This window comes from Scyliorhinus canicula, chromosome 13, assembly GCF_902713615.1.
Source record: "Scyliorhinus canicula chromosome 13, sScyCan1.1, whole genome shotgun sequence".
NCBI classification, from domain to species: domain Eukaryota; kingdom Metazoa; phylum Chordata; class Chondrichthyes; order Carcharhiniformes; family Scyliorhinidae; genus Scyliorhinus; species Scyliorhinus canicula.
This window is the reverse complement of record NC_052158.1, coordinates 163,259,609-163,279,048: the sequence shown is the minus strand read 5'-3', so window position 1 is coordinate 163,279,048 and position 19,440 is coordinate 163,259,609. Positions and strand designations below refer to the sequence as shown.

Here is a 19,440-nt window from a genome sequence, read left to right as displayed (position 1 = left end):
CAAAGCTAAACTAACCCCCCACCCCCTCGTCTGCTACCGATTAATATTCCGTGAAGAAATTGCTGAACGGTTGCCACCTCCGGGTGAACCCTAACATTGACCCTCTCAAGGCAAATTTGATTTTCTCCAAACAGAGAAAGCTAGCCATGTCCGATAGCCAGGTCTCCATCGTCGGGGGCTTTGGGTCCCTCCAAGCTAAAGTATCCGTCTCCGGGCTGCCAGGGAAGCAAAGGCCAGAACGTCTGCCTCTTTCTCCTCCTGGATTCCCGGGTCTTCCGACACCCCGGAAATAGCCACCTTTGGACTCGGTGCCACCCCAAGAAATGTCTCATCCCCTCCGGCCCCGTAGGGGGTTCCGATCTATACAGCCTACTGCAGAAATCACTAAAAGCCGTATTCACCCCTCCTGAATCTCCAACCAGGTTCCCATCTCCGTCATTTACTTTCCCTATCTCCCTGGCTGCTGCCTCCCTCTTTCGAAGCTGCTGCGCAAGCATTCTGCTGGCCTTCGCTCCATATTCACAGATAGGCCAGCATTTATTGCCCATCCCTAGTTGCCCTTCAGAAGATGGTGGTGAGCTGCCTTCTTGAACCGCTGCAGTCATGTGATGTAGGTACAAACACAGTGCTGTTAGGGAGGGAGCTCCAGGATTTGGACCCAGTGACAGTGAAGGAACGGCGACATATTTCCAAGTGAGGATGGTGAGATCTCTCTGCACCGCACAGCACAGTTACCATTGGGCCATAGTCAGCTTTGTCGTATTTGCATGTCTGGAGAGGTTGGTCAGATTCTGGTCAGAGGTCCTGAGATTAACCCTCTGCCACCCATCTGCCCCTCGACTGACTGAACTGGTCTCAATTCCAGCATTTCACTTCCTGATTCTTTTCACCCCAGAAGCAGATTTTAATGGTGACCAGAATAAAGATGGAGCAGATTCACTGAAGAGCGAGCACTTTGTTCCCCTACACAGAGTAACAGAGAGCCAATGACATTGAGACCACAGAGAGTGCCAAAGGAAAAACGAATATGTGTTCTCATCGGATCTTTCATGATCTCCGGATTTCCCAAAACAATTAACAGTCACAGCGGGGTCCCTCCCCACTGTACAAAATGGGGCTATGAGCGGCCTCAGCCGCCCGTTCCCTGTTCAGGCCCCTTACTCAACACGAGCAGCGTTGCATTGCCATGTGGTTCCCGGCATTTCGAGTGCCAGGAAACTCGCAGCTAAACGCACTCGCTGGGGAACTTTGTTCCCTTTTGGGAGAATTATGCCCGTTATTTTTCAATGCCATGGAATAAAGGAATGTGCGAGAGTTGAGTCCGACTGTCCTGGAACATCTTGGCGGTCACATCGTCTGAAACATCAGATACACTGATAACACAGCACTAATGGCCGAAGACAAATATGTGGGGTGCTTCCTCCCACTCGGCGGCAGAGTGTCCACGCCGTCGGAAATGCTGCCGCGTTTCACATTGACATGAACGGGCCGCTGGGAGTACAGATTCTGGCCCCCACGGCGCTGGAGAGTTCACGCCGCTCCAGCCTCCCATCCCGGCGTGAGCTGTGCACTGCGGGATCCGCACATGCGCAGTGACGCCGGTGCCAACCCATGCATGCACGGTAGCCTCCCTCAACGTGCCGGCCCCGACGCAACATGGCGCGGGAATTCAGGGACCGGCGTGGAAGAAAATAGACCCGGGGAGGGTGAGGCTGGCCCGCTGATTGGTGGGCCCCGATCACGGGCCAGGCCCCATCGGAGTCGCCCCCCCACCCCCGGGTCGGAGCCACCTTCCCACCTCCCCACAGGTCGCCCCCGACCCTGCGCGCAGAGTTCCCGCCGGCTGTGACCAGGTGTGGACGGCGCCAGCGGGACTCTGCCTTTTTAGAGCAGCCGCTTGTCCCATTTGGGCCGGAGAATCGGCGGCCCGGCCGCGTAGAGCGACCGGCACCGCGTCAAACACGCAGAATCGCGTGCCGGCCTCGAGGGCCGGTTGTGGGGATTCTCCGGCCTGGCCCCGGGCTGGGAAAATCCCGCCCAAACTACCCAAGACATGTGTGCAGTTGACAAGTCGTCTGAAGTTTGGTTTCAGCATGAACAGGAAATGCTCAGTAGCAATTCATGGAGATGGGGCATTGAGATGGTTCCGTCCAGAACTGTTACAAACTTCGAGCAGTTTCAGTTTCTGGGATTGGGGAGATTCGCGCTGAAATCAGGTCCAAACTCACATCAGCTGCCCTGGAGAAGGGAAAATGAGGGGTCGGGAGCCCCAGGACCGAGTCTACAGTCTCCAGATTGGCCAAAACTGTGCGCTAAGCACAGTAAAGGGGAAATTCGCATTTTGTAAACCTCCAGTGCAGCAGACAAATGGGTCTGAGATTTATTGCTGCGGACCAATCAGCCATCTTAAAGGAATTAAACCGAGAGAAGTGGCTATCAGCTGTAACCACTAAATGCCTGTACAAATCAAAAACACACCAAAACCATTACGCCAAAACCGCTGGCTCCAACTTACTACTTCACAGACACATTTTTGTTGTGAAATGACCACAGGCAAATGGAGAATGAATGTGAGGAGCCTACACTCCTCTTCATTGATGCTGCGTACAGGCAGGTCTCAGAGTCCCCCGGGTCCCAGCACAGCTCCGGCACAGGACACTGGGAATCTAACTCAATATTTGGGTCCGTGGCATTGGAGCCGAATAGATGAGTTTTACACACATTTTCTTGCTCTGCAAAACCCAATTATCAATGGTTTTCTTCCAGGATATGGGTAGTGTTTAGCAAAGGGTTAAATTGCTGGCTTTGAAAGAAGACCAAGGCAGGCCAGCAGCATGGTCCAATTCCCGTACCAGCCTCCCCGAACAGGTGCCGGAATGTGGTGACTAGGGGCTTTTCACAGTAACTTTATTTGAAGCCTACTTGTGACAATAAGCGATTTTCATTTCATTTTTTACATTTCATTTCATTTCAAATGCACCATTATGTATCGGAAAATCAGAGGGTCAGTACTGAGGGAGTGCTGCACTGTCAGAGGGTCTGTACTGAGGAAGTGCCGCACTGTCAGAGGGTCTGTACTGAGGGAGTGCTGCACTGTCAGAGGGTCAGTACTGAGGGAGTGCCGCACTGTCAGAGGGTCAGTACTGAGGGAGAGCCGCACTGTCAGAGGGCAGTACTGAGGGAGTGCCGCACTGTCAGAGGGTCAGTACTGAGGGAGTGCCGCACTGTCAGAGGGCAGTACTGAGGGAGTGTTGCACTGTCAGAGAGTCAGAACTGAGGGAGTGCTGCACTGTCAGAGGGTCAGTACTGAGGGAGTGCCGCACTGTCAGAGGGTCAGTACTGAGGGAGTGCTGCACTGTCAGAGGGTCAGTACTGAGGGAGTGTTGCACTGTCATAGGGTCAGTACTGAGGGAGTGCTGTACTGTCAGAGGGTCAGTACTGAGGGAGTGCCGCACTGTCAGAGGGTCAGTACTGAGGGACTGCCGCACTGTCAGAGGGTCAGTACTGAGGGAGTGCTGCACTTTCAGAGGGTCAGTATTGAGGGAGTGCTGCACTGTCAGAGGGTCAGTACTGAGGGAGTGCCGCACTGTCAGAGGGTCAGTACTGAGGGAGTGCTGCACTGTCAGAGGGTCAGTACTGAGGGAGTTCAGCACTGTCAGAGGGTCAGGACTGAGGGAGTGCTGTACTGTCAGAGGGTCAGTACTGAAGGAGTGTCGCACTGTCAGAGGGTCAGTACTGAGGGAGTGCCGCACTGTCAGAGGGTCAGTACTGAGGGAGTGCCGCACTGTCAGAGAGTCAGTACTGAGGGAGTGCTGCACTTTCAGAGGGTCAGTATTGAGGGAGTGCTGCACTGTCAGAGAGTCAGTACTGAGGGAGTGCCGCACTGTCAGACAGTCAGTACTGAGGGAGTGCTGCACTGTCAGAGGGTCAGTACTGAGGGAGTGTTGCACTGTCATAGGGTCAGTACTGAGGGAGTGCGGTACTGTCAGAGGGTCAGTACTGAGGGAGTGCCGCACTGTCAGAGGGTCAGTACTGAGGGAGTGCCGCACTGTCAGAGGGTCAGTACTGAGGGAGTGCTGCACTTTCAGAGGGTCAGTATTGAGGGAGTGCTGCACTGTCAGAGAGTCAGTACTGAGGGAGTGCCGCACTGTCAGACAGTCAGTACTGAGGGAGTGCTGCACTGTCAAAGGGTCAGTACTGAGGGAGTGCCGCACTGTCAGAGGGTCAGTACTGAGGGAGTGCTGCACTGTCAGAGGGTCAGTACTGAGGGAGTTCAGCACTGTCAGAGGGTCAGGACCGAGGGAGTGCTGTACTGTCAGAGGGTCAGTACTGAAGGAGTGTCGCACTGTCAGAGGGTCAGTACTGAGGGAGTGCCGCACTGTCAGAGGGTCAGTACTGAGGGAGTGCCGCACTGTCAGAGAGTCAGTACTGAGGGAGTGCTGCACTTTCAGAGGGTCAGTATTGAGGGAGTGCTGCACTGTCAGAGAGTCAGTACTGAGGGAGTGCCGCACTGTCAGACAGTCAGTACTGAGGGAGTGCTGCACTGTCAGAGGGTCAGTACTGAGGGAGTGTTGCACTGTCATAGGGTCAGTACTGAGGGAGTGCCGCACTGTCAGAGGGTCAGTACTGAGGGAGTGCCGCACTGTCAGAGGGTCAGTACTGAGGGAGTGCCGCACTGTCAGAGGGTCAGTACTGAGGGAGTGCTGCACTTTCAGAGGGTCAGTATTGAGGGAGTGCTGCACTGTCAGAGAGTCAGTACTGAGGGAGTGCCGCACTGTCAGACAGTCAGTACTGAGGGAGTGCTGCACTGTCAAAGGGTCAGTACTGAGGGAGTGCGGCACTGTCAGAGGGTCAGTACTGAGGGAGTGCTGCACTGTCAGAGGGTCAGTACTGAGGGAGTTCAGCACTGTCAGAGGGTCAGGACTGAGGGAGTGCTGTACTGTCAGAGGGTCAGTACTGAAGGAGTGTCGCACTGTCAGAGGGTCAGTACTGAGGGAGTGCCGCACTGTCAGAGGGTCAGTACTGAGGGAGTGCCGCACTGTCAGAGAGTCAGTACTGAGGGAGTGCTGCACTTTCAGAGGGTCAGTATTGAGGGAGTGCTGCACTGTCAGAGAGTCAGTACTGAGGGAGTGCCGCACTGTCAGACAGTCAGTACTGAGGGAGTGCTGCACTGTCAAAGGGTCAGTACTGAGGGAGTGCCGCACTGTCAGAGGGTCAGTACTGAGGGAGTGCTGCACTTTCAGAGGGTCAGTATTGAGGGAGTGCTGCACTGTCAGAGAGTCAGTACTGAGGGAGTTCAGCACTGTCAGAGGGTCAGTACTGAGGGAGTACTGCACTGTCAGAGGGTCAGGACTGAGGGAGTGCTGTACTGTCAGAGGGTCAGTACTGAGGGAGTGTCGCACTGTCAGAGGGTCAGTACTGAGGGAATGCCGCACTGTCAGAGGGTCAGTACTGAGGGAGTGCTGCCCTGTCAGAGGGTCAGTACTGAGGGAGTACCGCACTGTCAGAGGGTCAGTACTGAGGGTGTGCTGCACTGTCAGAGGGTCAGTACTGAGGGAGTGCTGCACTGTCAGAGGGTCAGTACTGAGGGAGAACTGCACTGTCAGATGGTCAGGACTGAGGGAGTGCTCTAATGTCAGAAGGTCAGTACTGAGGGAGAGCCGCACTGTCAGAGGGTCAGTACTGAGGGAGTGCTGCACTGTCAGAGGGTCAGTACTGAGGGAGAGCCGCACTGTCAGAGGGTCAGTACTGAGGGAGGCCGCACTATCAGTGGGTCAGTACTGAGGGAGGCCGCACTGTCAGAGGGTCAGTACTGAGGGAGTGCTGCACTGTCAGAGGGTCAGTACTGAGGGAGAGCCGCACTGTCAGAGGGTCAGTACTGAGGGAGGCCGCACTGTCAGAGGGTCAGTACTGAGGGAGTGCTGCACTGTCAGAGGGTCAGTACTGAGGGAGTGCTGCACTGTCAGAGGGTCAGTACTGAGGGAGTGCTGCACTGTCAGAGGGTCAGTACTGAGGGAGTGCTGCACGATCAGAGGGTCAGCACTGAGGGAGTGCTGCACTGTCAGAGGGTCAGCACTGAGGGAGTGCTGCGCTGTCAGAGGGTCAGTACTGAGGGAGTGCCGCACTGTCAGAGGGTCAGTACTGAGGGAGCGCCGCACTGTCAGAGGGTCAGTACTGAGGGAGCCCCGCACTGTCAGAGGGTCAGTACTGAGGGAGTGCTGCACTGTCAGACGGTCAGTACTGAGGGAGTGCTGCACTGTCAGAGGGTCAGTACTGAGGGAGTGCCGCACTGTTAGAGGGTCAGTACTGAGGGAGTGCTGCACTGTCAGAGGGTCAGTACTGAGGGAGTGCTGCACTGACAGAGGGTCAGTGCTGAAGGAGCACCGCACTGTCAGAGGGTCAGTACTGAGGGAGTGCCGCACTGTCAGAGGGTCAGTACTGAGGGAGTGCCGCACTGTCAGAGGGTCACTGCTGCAGGTGGCAACTTTTAGTTAGAATGTTAAGCCTAAAGTCTCATTACGGGGACTGAACTGATCGGCCAGATTGAGTGCTGGGAGCAGATGGGAAAAAGCAAAGATTGTGAGGGTAAATGGGATACAGGGGTGTGTGCGAGAGGCGGTTAGTTGAAGAAAGAGATGTACTGAAATCACAGCGAGATCGAGACATCAGGTAATGGGAAGGTGACAGTGAAGGAGTCACATTGTGGACATCATGTCCTGTGCTCAGAAAGCCACTTATCTGTAATTGTGTTCATTAGATTGTGGAGCTGAATGGTCTCATCAACGTCATTCTGGAAAGCTGTGGATCAATTTGCGCAGAGGCGTCTGAACGCCAGTGAATCTTGCAGAGAGAAAAACACAGTTCCCCATCAGTCACCCAGAGCCTGAGAGGTTTCTCCGTCACATTTACTGTACTCTGTGTTCTTCGGGAAATTTAGACAAGTGCTTTGAAATAAACAAATAATTCCAAATTTAGATCTGACGTCTGATGCACTGTGTGAGCTGCCTGCCCAACTCTTGACTGCAGAAAATCGCAAACACTCTTCCCATATAAATCCTTATTTTAAAACAGAATAATGTGATAAAATTTAACTTTTAACTTCAATACAAATTGGGATACACAGACTAGTTCACATCAGTCAGGTAGTGAACTCGAAAGTGTCTAGGGTAGTTTCTTGAAACAGTTCATCTGAGAATGGGGAAGGTGGTATTTGATATATTATTGATGTATTATTGATCAATGAGCCAGGTATAGTTAACAGTCCATCAGTTCTTGCAAACTCATTGAATAGCAACTGTAATATCATCATATTCAATGTAGTGTTTGAAAAGGTGAGATATGGAATAGCTACTGAGATTGGTGATGTCGGTAAGACTGACTTCAACACAATGAGACAGCCACTGCACACATTAAACTGAGCAAATCAGTTAACGGGTGAAAAAGGAAATTTAATGTGATACAGCCAGTTTATAAAGCTAAAGGGTAAGAGCTCGACTTAGCAATAAACCCTGCCGTGAACAATTAGTGAGGTAAGAGAAAGATAAAACTGACACAGAAATGCAAAACCAGAACAGATGCTGCCGAATGGGAAATACAGGTAGAGAAACAAAAATAAAGTTACAAAGGGATTTGAAAATCAACACAAACATCTTTGATAAATTGCTTCTTGTATACTTTCTGTGTACATGAGTGAATATCAGAATCTCTCCATGTACATGAGTGAGTATCAGAATCTCTCCATGTACATGAGTGGGTATCAGAATCTTTCCATGTACATGAGTGGGTATCAGAATCTCTCCATGTACATGAGTGGGTATCAGAATCTCTCCATGTACACGAGTGGGTATCAGAATCTCTCCATGTACATGAGTGGATATCAGAATCTCTCCATGTACATGAGTGGATATCAGAATCTCTCCATGTACATGAGTGGATATCAGAATCTCTCCATGTACATGAGTGGGTATCAGAATCTCTCCATGTACATGAGTGGATATCAGAATCTCTCCATGTACATGAGTGGATATCAGAATCTCTACATGTACATGAGTGGGTATCAGAATCTCTCCATGTACATGAGTGGGTATCAGAATCTCTCCATGTACATGAGTGGATATCAGAATCTCTCCATGTACATGAGTGGATATCAGAATCTCTCCATGTACATGAGTGGATATCAGAATCTCTCCATGTACATGAGTGGATATCAGAATCTCTCCATGTACATGAGTGGATATCAGAATCTCTCCATGTACATGAGTGGGTATCAGAATCTCTCCATGTACATGAGTGGGTATCAGAATCTCTCCATGTACATGAGAGGATATCAGAATCTCTCCATGTACATGAGTGGTTATCAGAATCTCTCCATGTACATGAGTGGGTATCAGAATCTATCCATGTACATGAGTGGGTATCAGAATCTCTCCATGTACATGAGTGGGTATCAGAATCTCTCCATGTACATGAGTGGATATCAGAATCTCTCCATGTACATGAGTGGATATCTGAATCTCTCCATGTACATGAGTGGGTATCAGAATCTCTCCATGTACATGAGTGGGTATCAGAATCTCTCCATGTACATGAGTGGATATCAGAATCTCTCCATGTACATGAGTGGATATCAGAATCTCTCCATGTACATGAGTGGGTATCAGAATCTCTCCATGTACATGAGTGGATATCAGAATCTCTCCATGTACATGAGTGGGTATCAGAATCTCTCCATGTACATGAGTGGATATCAGAATCTCTCCATGTACATGAGCGGATATCAGACTATCTCCATGTACATGAGTGGGTATCAGAATCTCTCCATGTACATGACTGGATATCAGAATCTCTCCATGTACATGAGTGGATATCAGAATCTCTCCATGTACATGAGTGGGTATCAGAATCTCTCCATGTACATGAGTGGATATCAGAATCTCTCCATGTACATGAGTGGATATCAGAATCTCTCCATGTACATGAGTGGATATCAGAATCTCTCCATGTACATGAGTGGGTATCAGAATCTCTCCATGTACATGAGTGGGTATCAGAATCTCTCCATGTACATGAGAGGATATCAGAATCTCTCCATGTACATGAGTGGTTATCAGAATCTCTCCATGTACATGAGTGGGTATCAGAATCTATCCATGTTCATGAGTGGGTATCAGAATCTCTCCATGTACATGAGTGGGTATCAGAATCTCTCCATGTACATGAGTGGATATCAGAATCTCTCCATGTACATGAGTGGATATCTGAATCTCTCCATGTACATGAGTGGGTATCAGAATCTCTCCATGTACATGAGTGGGTATCAGAATCTCTCCATGTACATGAGTGGATATCAGAATCTCTCCATGTACATGAGTGGGTATCAGAATCTCTCCATGTACATGAGTGGGTATCAGAATCTCTCCATGTACATGAGTGGGTATCAGAATCTCTCCATGTACATGAGTGGATATCAGAATCTCTCCATGTACATGAGTGGGTATCAGAATCTCTCCATGTACATGAGTGGATATCAGAATCTCTCCATGTACATGAGTGGGTATCAGAATCTCTCCATGTACATGAGTGGGTATCAGAATCTCTCCATGTACATGAGTGGGTATCAGAATCTCTCCATGTACATGAGTGGGTATCAGACTATTTCTCGAGATTCGTCCATGTGCTTTTTGAATCACTTTAATGAGGAAACATTGGTTACAATGCGCCAAAGACAAGTCATTAGATAAACACACAGATTTCTTCATACAGTTTACATGGGATCAAATATAAAAATTGAGTGGATGGTTGGAGGGGTCCTGATTCAGCAGTTCACCTAAAAGTGCAAACCTCACCCCTTACTGTCACTTCGAGAGTGAGCACTCCGTCAGTACTGACCCTCTGACAGTGCGGCACTCCCTCAGTACCGACCCTCTGACAGTGCGGCACCCCCTCAGTACTGAACCTCTGACAGTGCGGCTCTCCCTCAGTACTGACCCTCTGACAGTGCGGCACTCCCTCAGCACTGACCCTCTGACAGTGCGGCTCTCCCTCAGTACTGACCCTCTGACAGTGCGGCACTCCCTCAGTACTGACCCTCTGACAGTGCAGCGCTCCCTCAGTACTGACCCTCTGACAGTGCGGCACTCCCTCAGTACTGACCCTCTGACAGTGCGGCATTCCCTCAGTACTGACCCTCTGACAGTGCGGCACTCCCTCAGTACTGACCCTCTGACAGTGCGGCACTCCCTCAGTACTGACCCTCTGACAGTGCAGCGCTCCCTCAGTACTGACCCTCTGACAGTGCAGCTCTCCCTCAGTACTGACCCTCTGACAGTGCAGCACTCCCTCAGTACTGACCCTCTGACAGTGCGGGGCTCCCTCAGTACTGACCCTCTGACAGTGCAGCACTCCCTCAGCACTGACCCTCTGACAGTGCGGCACTCCCTCAGTACTGACCCTCTGACAGTGCAGCTCTCCCTCAGTACTGACCCTCTGACAGTGCAGCACTCCCTCAGTACTGACCCTCTGACAGTGCAGCTCTCCCTCAGTACTGACCCTCTGACAGTGCAGCACTCCCTCAGTACTGACCCTCTGACAGTGCGGGGCTCCCTCAGTACTGACCCTCTGACAGTGCGGCACTCCCTCAGTACTGACCCTCTGACAGTGCGGCACTCCCTCAGTACTGACCCTCTGACAGAGCGGCACTCCCTCAGTACTGACCCTCTGACAGTGCAGCTCTCCCTCAGTACTGACCCTCTGACAGTGCGGCACTCCCTCAGTACTGACCCTCTGACAGTGCAGCACTCCCTCAGTACTGACCCTCTGACAGTGCAGCACTCCCTCAGTACTGACCCTCTGACAGTGCAGCACTCCCTCAGTACTGACCCTCTGACAGTGCAGCACTCCCTCAGTACTGACCCTCTGACAGTGCGTCACTCCCTCAGTACTGACCCTCTGACAGTGCGACACTCCCTCAGTACTGACCCTCTGACAGTGCGGCACTCCCTCAGTACTGACCCTCTGACAGCCCAGCACTCCCTCTGTACTGACTCTCTGACAGTGCGGCGCTCCCTCAGTACTGACACTCTGACAGTGCAGCACTCCCTCAGTACTGACTCTCTGACAGTGCGGCGCTCCCTCAGTACTGACCCTCTGACATTACGGCACTCCCTCTGTACTGACTCTCTGACAGTGCGGCGCTCCCTCAGTACTGACCCCCTGACAGTGCGGCACTCCCTCAGTACTGACCCTCTGACAGTGCGGCGCTCCCTCAGTACTGACCCTCTGACAGTGCAGCACTCCCTCAGTACTGACTTTTTGAGAGTGCGGCACTCCCTCAGTCCTGACCATCTGACAGTGCAGCACTCCCTCAGTACTGACCCTCTGACAGTGCAGCACTCCCTCAGTACTCAGCCTCTGACAGTGCGGCACTCCCTCAGTATTGACCCTCTGACAGTGCAGCACTCACTCAATACTGACCCTCTGACAGTGCAGTACTCCCTCAGGACTGACCCTCTGACAGTGCGGCACTCCCTCAGTACTGACCCTCTGACAGTGCAGCACTCCCTCAGTACTGACCCTCTGACAGTGCAGCTCTCCCTCCGTGCTGACCATCTGACAGTGCAGCACTCCCTCAGTACTGACCCTCTGACAGTGCGGCACTCCCTCAGTACTGACCCTCTGACAGTGCAGCACTCCCTCAGTCCAGACCCTCTGACAGTGCAGCACTCCCTCAGTACTGACTCTCTGACAGTGCGGCACTCCCTCAGCACTGACCCTCCGACAGTGCGGCACTCCCTCAGTACTGACCCTCTCACAGTGCCGCATTCCCTCAGTACTGACCCTCTGACAGTGCCTCATTTCCTCAGTTTTGACCCTGACAGTGCAGCACTCCCTCAGTACTGACCCTCTGACAATGCGAAACGCCCTCAGTGCTGACCCTCTATCAGTGCGGCACTCCCTCGGTACTGACCCTCTGACTCTGCGGCACTCCCTCAGTACTGACCCTCTGACAGTGCAGCACTCCCTCAGTACTGACCCTCCGACAGTGCAGCGCTCCCTCAGTACTGACCCTCTGACAGTGCAGCGCTCCCTCAGTACTGACCCTTGGACAGTGCGGCACTCCCTCAGTACTGACCCTCTGACAGTGCAGCACTCCCTCAGCACTGACCCTCTGACAGTGCGGCACTCCCTCAGTACTGACCCTCTGACTGTGCAGCTCTCCCTCAGTACTGACCCTCTGACTGTGCAGCACTCCCTATCTCTGTTGATTTTCTATCTCCAGAACGTTTCTGTATGGCGGATAAAATTCTTGCCTTCCACCGTTTCTGCCACAGTGTCTGCTCTGTTTGTCGTCTCTTGTCGCTCTCTGCTCTGAGGGGTTAGAGCATCTCTCTTGTCAAGAATTCTATTCTGTTTCGTTTGGCAGTTGATTAAATTTAACTATGCCTCCTCTTTAATCTAAACACTGAGCTTGCCGCTGACAACACTCTAATGAAAACCATCAAAACAGCTTGAAGTTCCCCATAAACAACTCGCTACTAATGAAGAGCTTTCACCTTTGCCGACATTCATTTCTCTTCAGCTGATGAACAGATTTGGGATAATAACTGTTATATATTCAAAAGGCACCATCACTTAACTGTAGAACAAGGAAAGTCGGCAGCACAAACTGCAAGTAAACTGAGTCACACCTTCCTTCCGCAACACACATACATCCTTAATTTGTACAAACTGCTTCCTGAGGGAATTATCAAATGAACACAACAAGCGAATCATCACAACACTAATCAGAATTAATATTTCCGCCTTGCTTCCTGTACTTCAGGAGGCAATTATATCGTGAGAAAGTCAAAACTTGGACAGATCTCAAAGGGACAGTAATTTTCCAAGACAGTTTTGGGTGGCAAATTATCACGATATTTATGGTAATGCTGACATCGAGTTCACGCAATGCGGAGATTGACCAAAGGTAAAGAAGAAGCAGAAGGCGAGGTGGAGGGTGAAAGGAGGGTGGAGGGAGAGAGGGAGGGAGGAGGGAGGGTGAAGGGAGGGAGGGAGGGAGGGTGGAGGGAGGGAGGGTGGAGCGGGGAGGGTGGACTGGAGGGAGGGAGGACGGGTGGAGTGGAGGGAGGGAGGGAGGGTGAAGTGGAGGGAGGGAGGGAGGGTGGAGTGGAGGGAGGGAGGGTGGAGTGGAGGGAGTGAGGGAGGGTGGAGTGGAGGGAGGGAGGGTGGAGTGGAGGGAGGGTGGAGTGGAGGGAGGGAGGGAGGTGGAGGGAGGGAGGGTGGAGGGAGAGTGGAGGGGAGGGAGGGAGGAGTGGAGGGATGGTGGGTGGAGGGGAGGGCGGGAGGAGTGGAGGGAGGGAGGGCAGGAGGAGTGGAGAGTGGGAGGGCGGGAGGAGTGGAGGGAGGGCGGGAGGAGTGGAGGGAGGGAGGGCGGGAGGACTGGAGAGTGGGAGGGTGGGAGGAGTGGAGGGAGGGAGGGCGGGAGGAGTAGAGGGAGGGGTGGAGGGAGGGAGGGAGGGTGGATGGAGGGAGGGAGGGTGGATGGAGGGAGGGCGGGAGGAGTGGATGGAGGGAGGGTGGGAGGAGTGGAGGGAGGGTGGGAGGAGTGGAGTGAGGGAGGGAGGGAGGGAGGGAGGGTGGAGGGAGGGAGGGGAGGAAGAGTGGAGGGAGGGAGGGTGGATGGAGGGAGGGTGGGAGGAGTGGATGGAGGGAGGGTGGGAGGAGTGGAGGGAGGGTGGGAGGAGTGGAGGGAGGGTGGGAGGAGTGGAGAGAGGGTGGGAGGAGTGGAGGGAGGGAGGGAGGGAGGGAGGGAGGGAGGGTGGAGGGTGGAGGCAGCAGGGGAGAGGTGCTGGGGGAGCAAAGGCAGCTGAGGAATGACAACATGGAAAGAGATCTCTCTCAGCTCGGTGACATGCCCAACAGATTCAGTGCCTCAAACAGACAATGGCCTCAAGAAAGAGACGGAAGCAAAGTTCTCCAATGAATCATTCCCTTTCCATTGACAGACCGTTTATTAGATTCACTCCCCAACTCACTCCATCCACTGATAATCACTGACTGCACACTTCAATTCACTAAAACCCAGTGATACCCTCTCCTGTCTAATAGTTTCACTGTAACCAGGCAACACATCAGCAACTAAACATAGCTATGGACCAGTATTCCAGAGTGGCTCATTCTCTCGACACAGAGGAGAGGATTCCACGTGACCTCCTCCATTACTACACCCCTCCCTATCCCTGTAACCTCCTCCAGTACTACACCCCTCCCTATCCCTGTAACCTCCTCCATTACTACACCCCTCCCTATCCCTGTAACCTCCTCCATTACTACACCCCTCCCTATCCCTGTAACCTCCTCCATTACTACACCCCTCCCTATCCCTGTAACCTCCTCCATTACTACACCCCTCCCTATCCCTGTAACCTCCTCCATTACTACACCCCTCCCTATCCCTGTAACCTCCTCCATTACTACACCCTTCCCTATCCCTGTAACCTCCTCCATTACTACAACCCTCCCTATCCCTGTAACCTCCTCCATTACTACAACCCTCCCTATCCCTGTAAACATCCTCCATTACTACACCCCTCCCTATCCCTGTAACCTCCTCCATTACTACAACCCTCCCTATCCCTGTAACCTCCTCCATTACTACAACCCTCCCTATCCCTGTAACCTCCTCCATTACTACAACCCTCCCTATCCCTGTAAACATCCTCCATTACTACACCCCTCCCTATCCCTGTAACCTCCTCCATTACTACACCCTTCCCTATCCCTGTAACCTCCTCCATTGCTACACCCCTCCCTATCCCTGTAAACCTCATCAATTACTACAACCCTCCCTATCCCTGTAACCTCCTCCATTACTACACCCCTCCCTATCCCTGTAAACCTACTCCATTACTACTAGTGCAGTGCGTGCAGGAGGGTTTTCTGACACAGTATTTAGACAGGCCAACAAGGGGCGAGGCCACATTGGATTTGGCACTGGGTAATGAACCCGGTCAGGTGTTAGGTTTAGATTTAGGTGAGCACTTTGGTGATAGTGATCACAATTCGGTTATGTTTACTTTAGCAATGGGCAGGGATAGGTATATACCAAAAGGCAAGAATTATAGCTGGGGGAAAGGCAATTATGATGCTATTCGGCAAGATTTAGGATGTATAGGGTGGGGAAGGAAACTGCAGGGGATGGGTACAATCGAAATGTGGAGCTTTTTCAAGGAACAGCTACTGCGTGTCCTTGATAAGTATGTACCTGTCAGGCAGGGAGGAAGTTGTCGAGCAAGGGAACCGTGGTTTACTAAGGAAGTTGAAGCACTTGTCAAGGATGAAGAAGAAGGCTTATGTTAGGATGAGACATGAAGGCTCAGTTAGGGCACTTGAGAGTTACAAGTTAGCCAGGAAGGACCTAAAGGGAGAGTTAAGAAGAGCGAGGAGAGGACACGAAAAGTCGTTGGCAGATAGGATCAAGGAAAACCCTAAGGCTTTCTATAGGTATATCAGGAACAAAAGAATGACTAGAGTAAGATTAGGGCCAATCAAGGATAGTAGTGGAAAGTTGTGTGTGGAATCAGAGGAGATAGGGGAAGCGTTAAATGGATATTTTTCATCAGTGTTTACATTGGAGAAAGACAATGTTGTCGAGGAGAATACTCAGGTTCAGTCGACCAGGCTAGATGGAATTGAGGTTCACAAGGAGGAGGTGTTAGCAATTTTGGAAAGTATAAAAATAGATAAGTCCCCTGGGCCAGATGGGATTTATCCTAGGATTCTCTGGGAAGCCAGGGAGGAGATTGCAGAGCCTTTGTCCTTGATCTTTATGTCGTCTTTGTCGACAGGAATAGTGCCGGAAGACGGACGATAGCAAATGTTGTCCCCTTGTTCAAGAAGGGGAGTAGAGACAACCCTGGTAATTATAGACCTGTGAGTCTTACTTCGGTTGTGGGTAAAATATTGCAAAAGGTTATAAGAGATAGGGTTTATAATCATCTTGAAAAGAACAAGTTGATTAGCGATACTCAACACGGTTTTGTGAAGGGTAGGTCATGCCTCACAAACCTTATTGAGTTTTTTGAGAAGGTGACCAAACAGGTAGATGAGGGTAAAGCGGTTGATGTGGTGTATATGGATTTCAGTAAGGCGTTTGATAAGGTTCCACACGGTAGGCTATTGCAGAAAATAAGGAAGTATGGGATTGAAGGTGATTTAGCGGTTTGGATCAGTAATTGGCTAGCTGAAAGAAGACAGAGGGTGGTGGTTGATGGCAAATGTTCATCCTGGAGTTCAGTTACTAGTGGTGTATCGCAAGGATCTGTTTTGGGGCCACTGCTGTTTGTCATTTTTATAAATGACCTGGAAGAGGGTGTAGAAGGATGGGTTAGTAAATTTGCAGATGACACGAAGGTCGGTGGAGTTGTGGATAGTGCTGAAGGATGTTATAGGTTACAGAGGGACATAGATAAGCTGCAGAGCTGGGCTGAGAGGTGGCAGATGGAGTTTAATGCGGAAAAGTGTGAGGTGGTTCACTTTGGAAGGAGTAACAGGAATGCAGAGTACTGCGCTAATGGCAAGATTCTTGGTAGTGTAGATGAACAGAGAGATCTCGGCATCCAGGTACATAAATCCCTGAAAGTTGCCACCCAGGTTAATAGGGCTGTTAAGAAGGCATATGGTGTGCTAGCCTATATCAATAGGGGGATTGAGTTTCGGAGCCACAAGGTCATGCTGCAGCTGTACATAACTCTGGTGCGGCCGCTCCTGGAGTACTGCGTGCAGTTCTGGTCACCACATTATAGGAAGGATGTGGAAGCTTTGGAAAGGGTTCAGAGGAGATTTACTAGGATGTTGCCTGGTATGGAGGGAAGGTCTTACGAGGAAAGGCTCAGGGACTTGAGGATGTTTTCGTTAGAGAGGAGGAGGCTGAGAGGTGACTTAATAGAGACATATAAGATAGTCAGAGGGTTAGATAGGGTGGACAGTGAGAGTCTCTTTCCTCGGATGGTGATGACCAACACGAGGGGACATAGCTTTAAATTGAGGGGTAGTAGATATAGGACAGATGTCAGAGGCAGTTTCTTTACTCAGAGAGTAGTAGGGGTGGGGAACGCCCTGCCTGCAACAGTAGTAGACTCGCCAACTTTAAGGGCATTTAAGTGGATGGACATATGGATGAAAATGGAATAGTGTAGGTCAGATAGGTTTCAGATGGTTTCACAGGTCGGCGCAACATCGAGGGCCGAAGGGCCCGTACTGCGCTGTAATGTTCTATGTTCTAACTCTCCCTATCCCGGTAACCTCCTCCATTATTACACCCCTCCCTATCCCTGTAACCTCCTCCATTACTACGCCCCTCCCTATCCCTGTAACCTCCTCCATTACTACACCCCTCCCTATCCCTTTAATCTCCTCCATTACTACACCCCTCCCTATCCCTGTAACCTCCATTACTACACCCCTCCCTATCCCTTTAATCTCCTCCATTACTACACCCCTCCCTATCCCTGTAACCTCCATTACTACACCCCTCCATATCCCTGTAACCTCCTCCATTACTACACCCCTCCCTATCCCTATAATCTCCATTACTACACCCCTCCCTATCCCTGTGACCTCCTCCATTACTACAACCCTCCCTATCCCTGTAACCTCCATTACTATAACTCTCCCTATCCCTGTAACCTCCTCCATCACTACACCCCTCCCTATCCATGTAACCTCCTCCACTACCACACCCCTCCCTATCCCTGTGACCTCCTCCATTACTACAACCCTCCCTATCCCTGTAACCTCTTCCATTACTACACCCCTCCCTATCCCTGTGACCTCCTCCATTACTACACCCCTCCCTATCCCTGTAACCTCCTCCATTACTACAACCCTCCCTATCCCTGTGACCTCCTCCATTACTACACCCCTCCCTATCCCTGTAACCTCCTCCATTACTACAACCCTCCCTATCCCTGTGACCTCCTCCATCACTACAACTCTCCCTGTAACCTCCTCCATTACTACACCCCTCCCTACCCCTGTAACCTCCATTACTACACCCCTCCCTATCCCTGTAATCCTCCTCCATTACTACACCCCTCCCTGTCCCTGTGACCTCCTCCATTACTACACCCCGCCCTATCCCTTTAATCTCCTCCCTTAATACACGCCTCCCTATCCCTGTAACCTCCTCCATTACTACACCCCTCCCTATCCCTGTAATCCTCCTCCATTACTACACCCCTCCCTATCCCTGTGACCTCCTCCATTACTACAACCCTACCTATCCCTATAAACCTCCTCCATTACTACACCCCTCCCTGAAAGGTTATTGCCCGCACCCCACTGGTGTAGGAGCAGACATTTCTGGCCACTGTTTTCTGTAGGGAAGGAAGGGTGAATATATGACACTCAACTTGAGTTTGAAAGTGCTGCAGGCAATGGGAGTATACGGAATAGCGAGGGAATTGGGGATAGGGAGTTCCACAAACAAAGGACGTGAAAATGTAAACATTTTGAACACGCGATGGATTTGTACCTTGGGTTGCTGTGGAGCTGGAGATTGCCCCGGTGTCTGGTCGGTGATGTAGGTTTTCTTTGTTGGAACTGGTTGATAAGCACCAGGCTTTGGCCCAGGTGTGACATGGGAATAAGCTGCCTCTGGCCTCCAGGTATTCTGTGCTCCATATGGCGGGTCACCTGCGTGTCCCACTCCAAATGCCGGCGCTGGAGCCATGGGCCGTTGATCTTGGTAACGACCTGGCGAAGGACTGTAGGTATAACCTGGGTCAGGGTATCGTGTGGGCATCCCCCCATACCCTTGGTCTGTGGCGCGGGGCTGTTGAGTGTAATGCTGAATTGGTGGAGCTGGCTCCGGGAATCTGGATGGCTGCACGTTATACTGCTGGTACTGAGAACGGGCAGGGTCTGCGCCAGGCTGCTGAAGACCCTGTGGCATGAAATTTGGATTGGGTTGTGCTGTTTTAACTTGCACATTGAAGGCTGGTCGGGCAGGAGTGGAGGCGGTGGTGTAGGAGGCTGGCACGGGCTGTGGTTGGCTCTTTGAAGCCATCGCCACGCCCTGGGCTGCATGGGGCTTTGCTGCCGTTTTCTTGGTGGCCGTGAGAAGCGGCTGGGAGGGCATGACCATCCTCTGATGTCCGATCACTGGACTGTGAGAGGCCATTGTTATCGGAGCTTGTGGAGTAGAAGAACCGATGGTCGAGGTGACTCCATGACTCTGAAAAAGAAGAAAAAGATTCATGAGGATGAGAGCAGAATGAAGAGGATATACTTACCATGAAAGACTGAACAGGGAGAGAAGACTGATGAGGTGATCTGTGAAACAACTTTGAGATTATGAAAGGGTTTGACGGTACAGATATAGAGAAGGTGTGTCCACATACACACAAAACCAGAATCAAGGGCCATAATAATAATAATCTT

At 51.4% G+C, this 19,440-nt stretch overlaps 1 protein-coding gene across 1 annotated transcript in view; it reads right to left on the bottom strand.

Annotated features, from left to right (window-relative positions):
• The window catches only part of LOC119976480 (LIM domain containing preferred translocation partner in lipoma), a 401,345-nt gene that overhangs the window by 101,528 nt on the left and 280,377 nt on the right, over positions 1-19,440 (bottom strand). Inside the window, exon 5 of the mRNA XM_038817017.1 lies at positions 18,533-19,234. Coding sequence (XP_038672945.1) covers positions 18,533-19,234 — 702 coding nt within the window. The remainder of the gene's footprint in view (positions 1-18,532; positions 19,235-19,440) is intronic.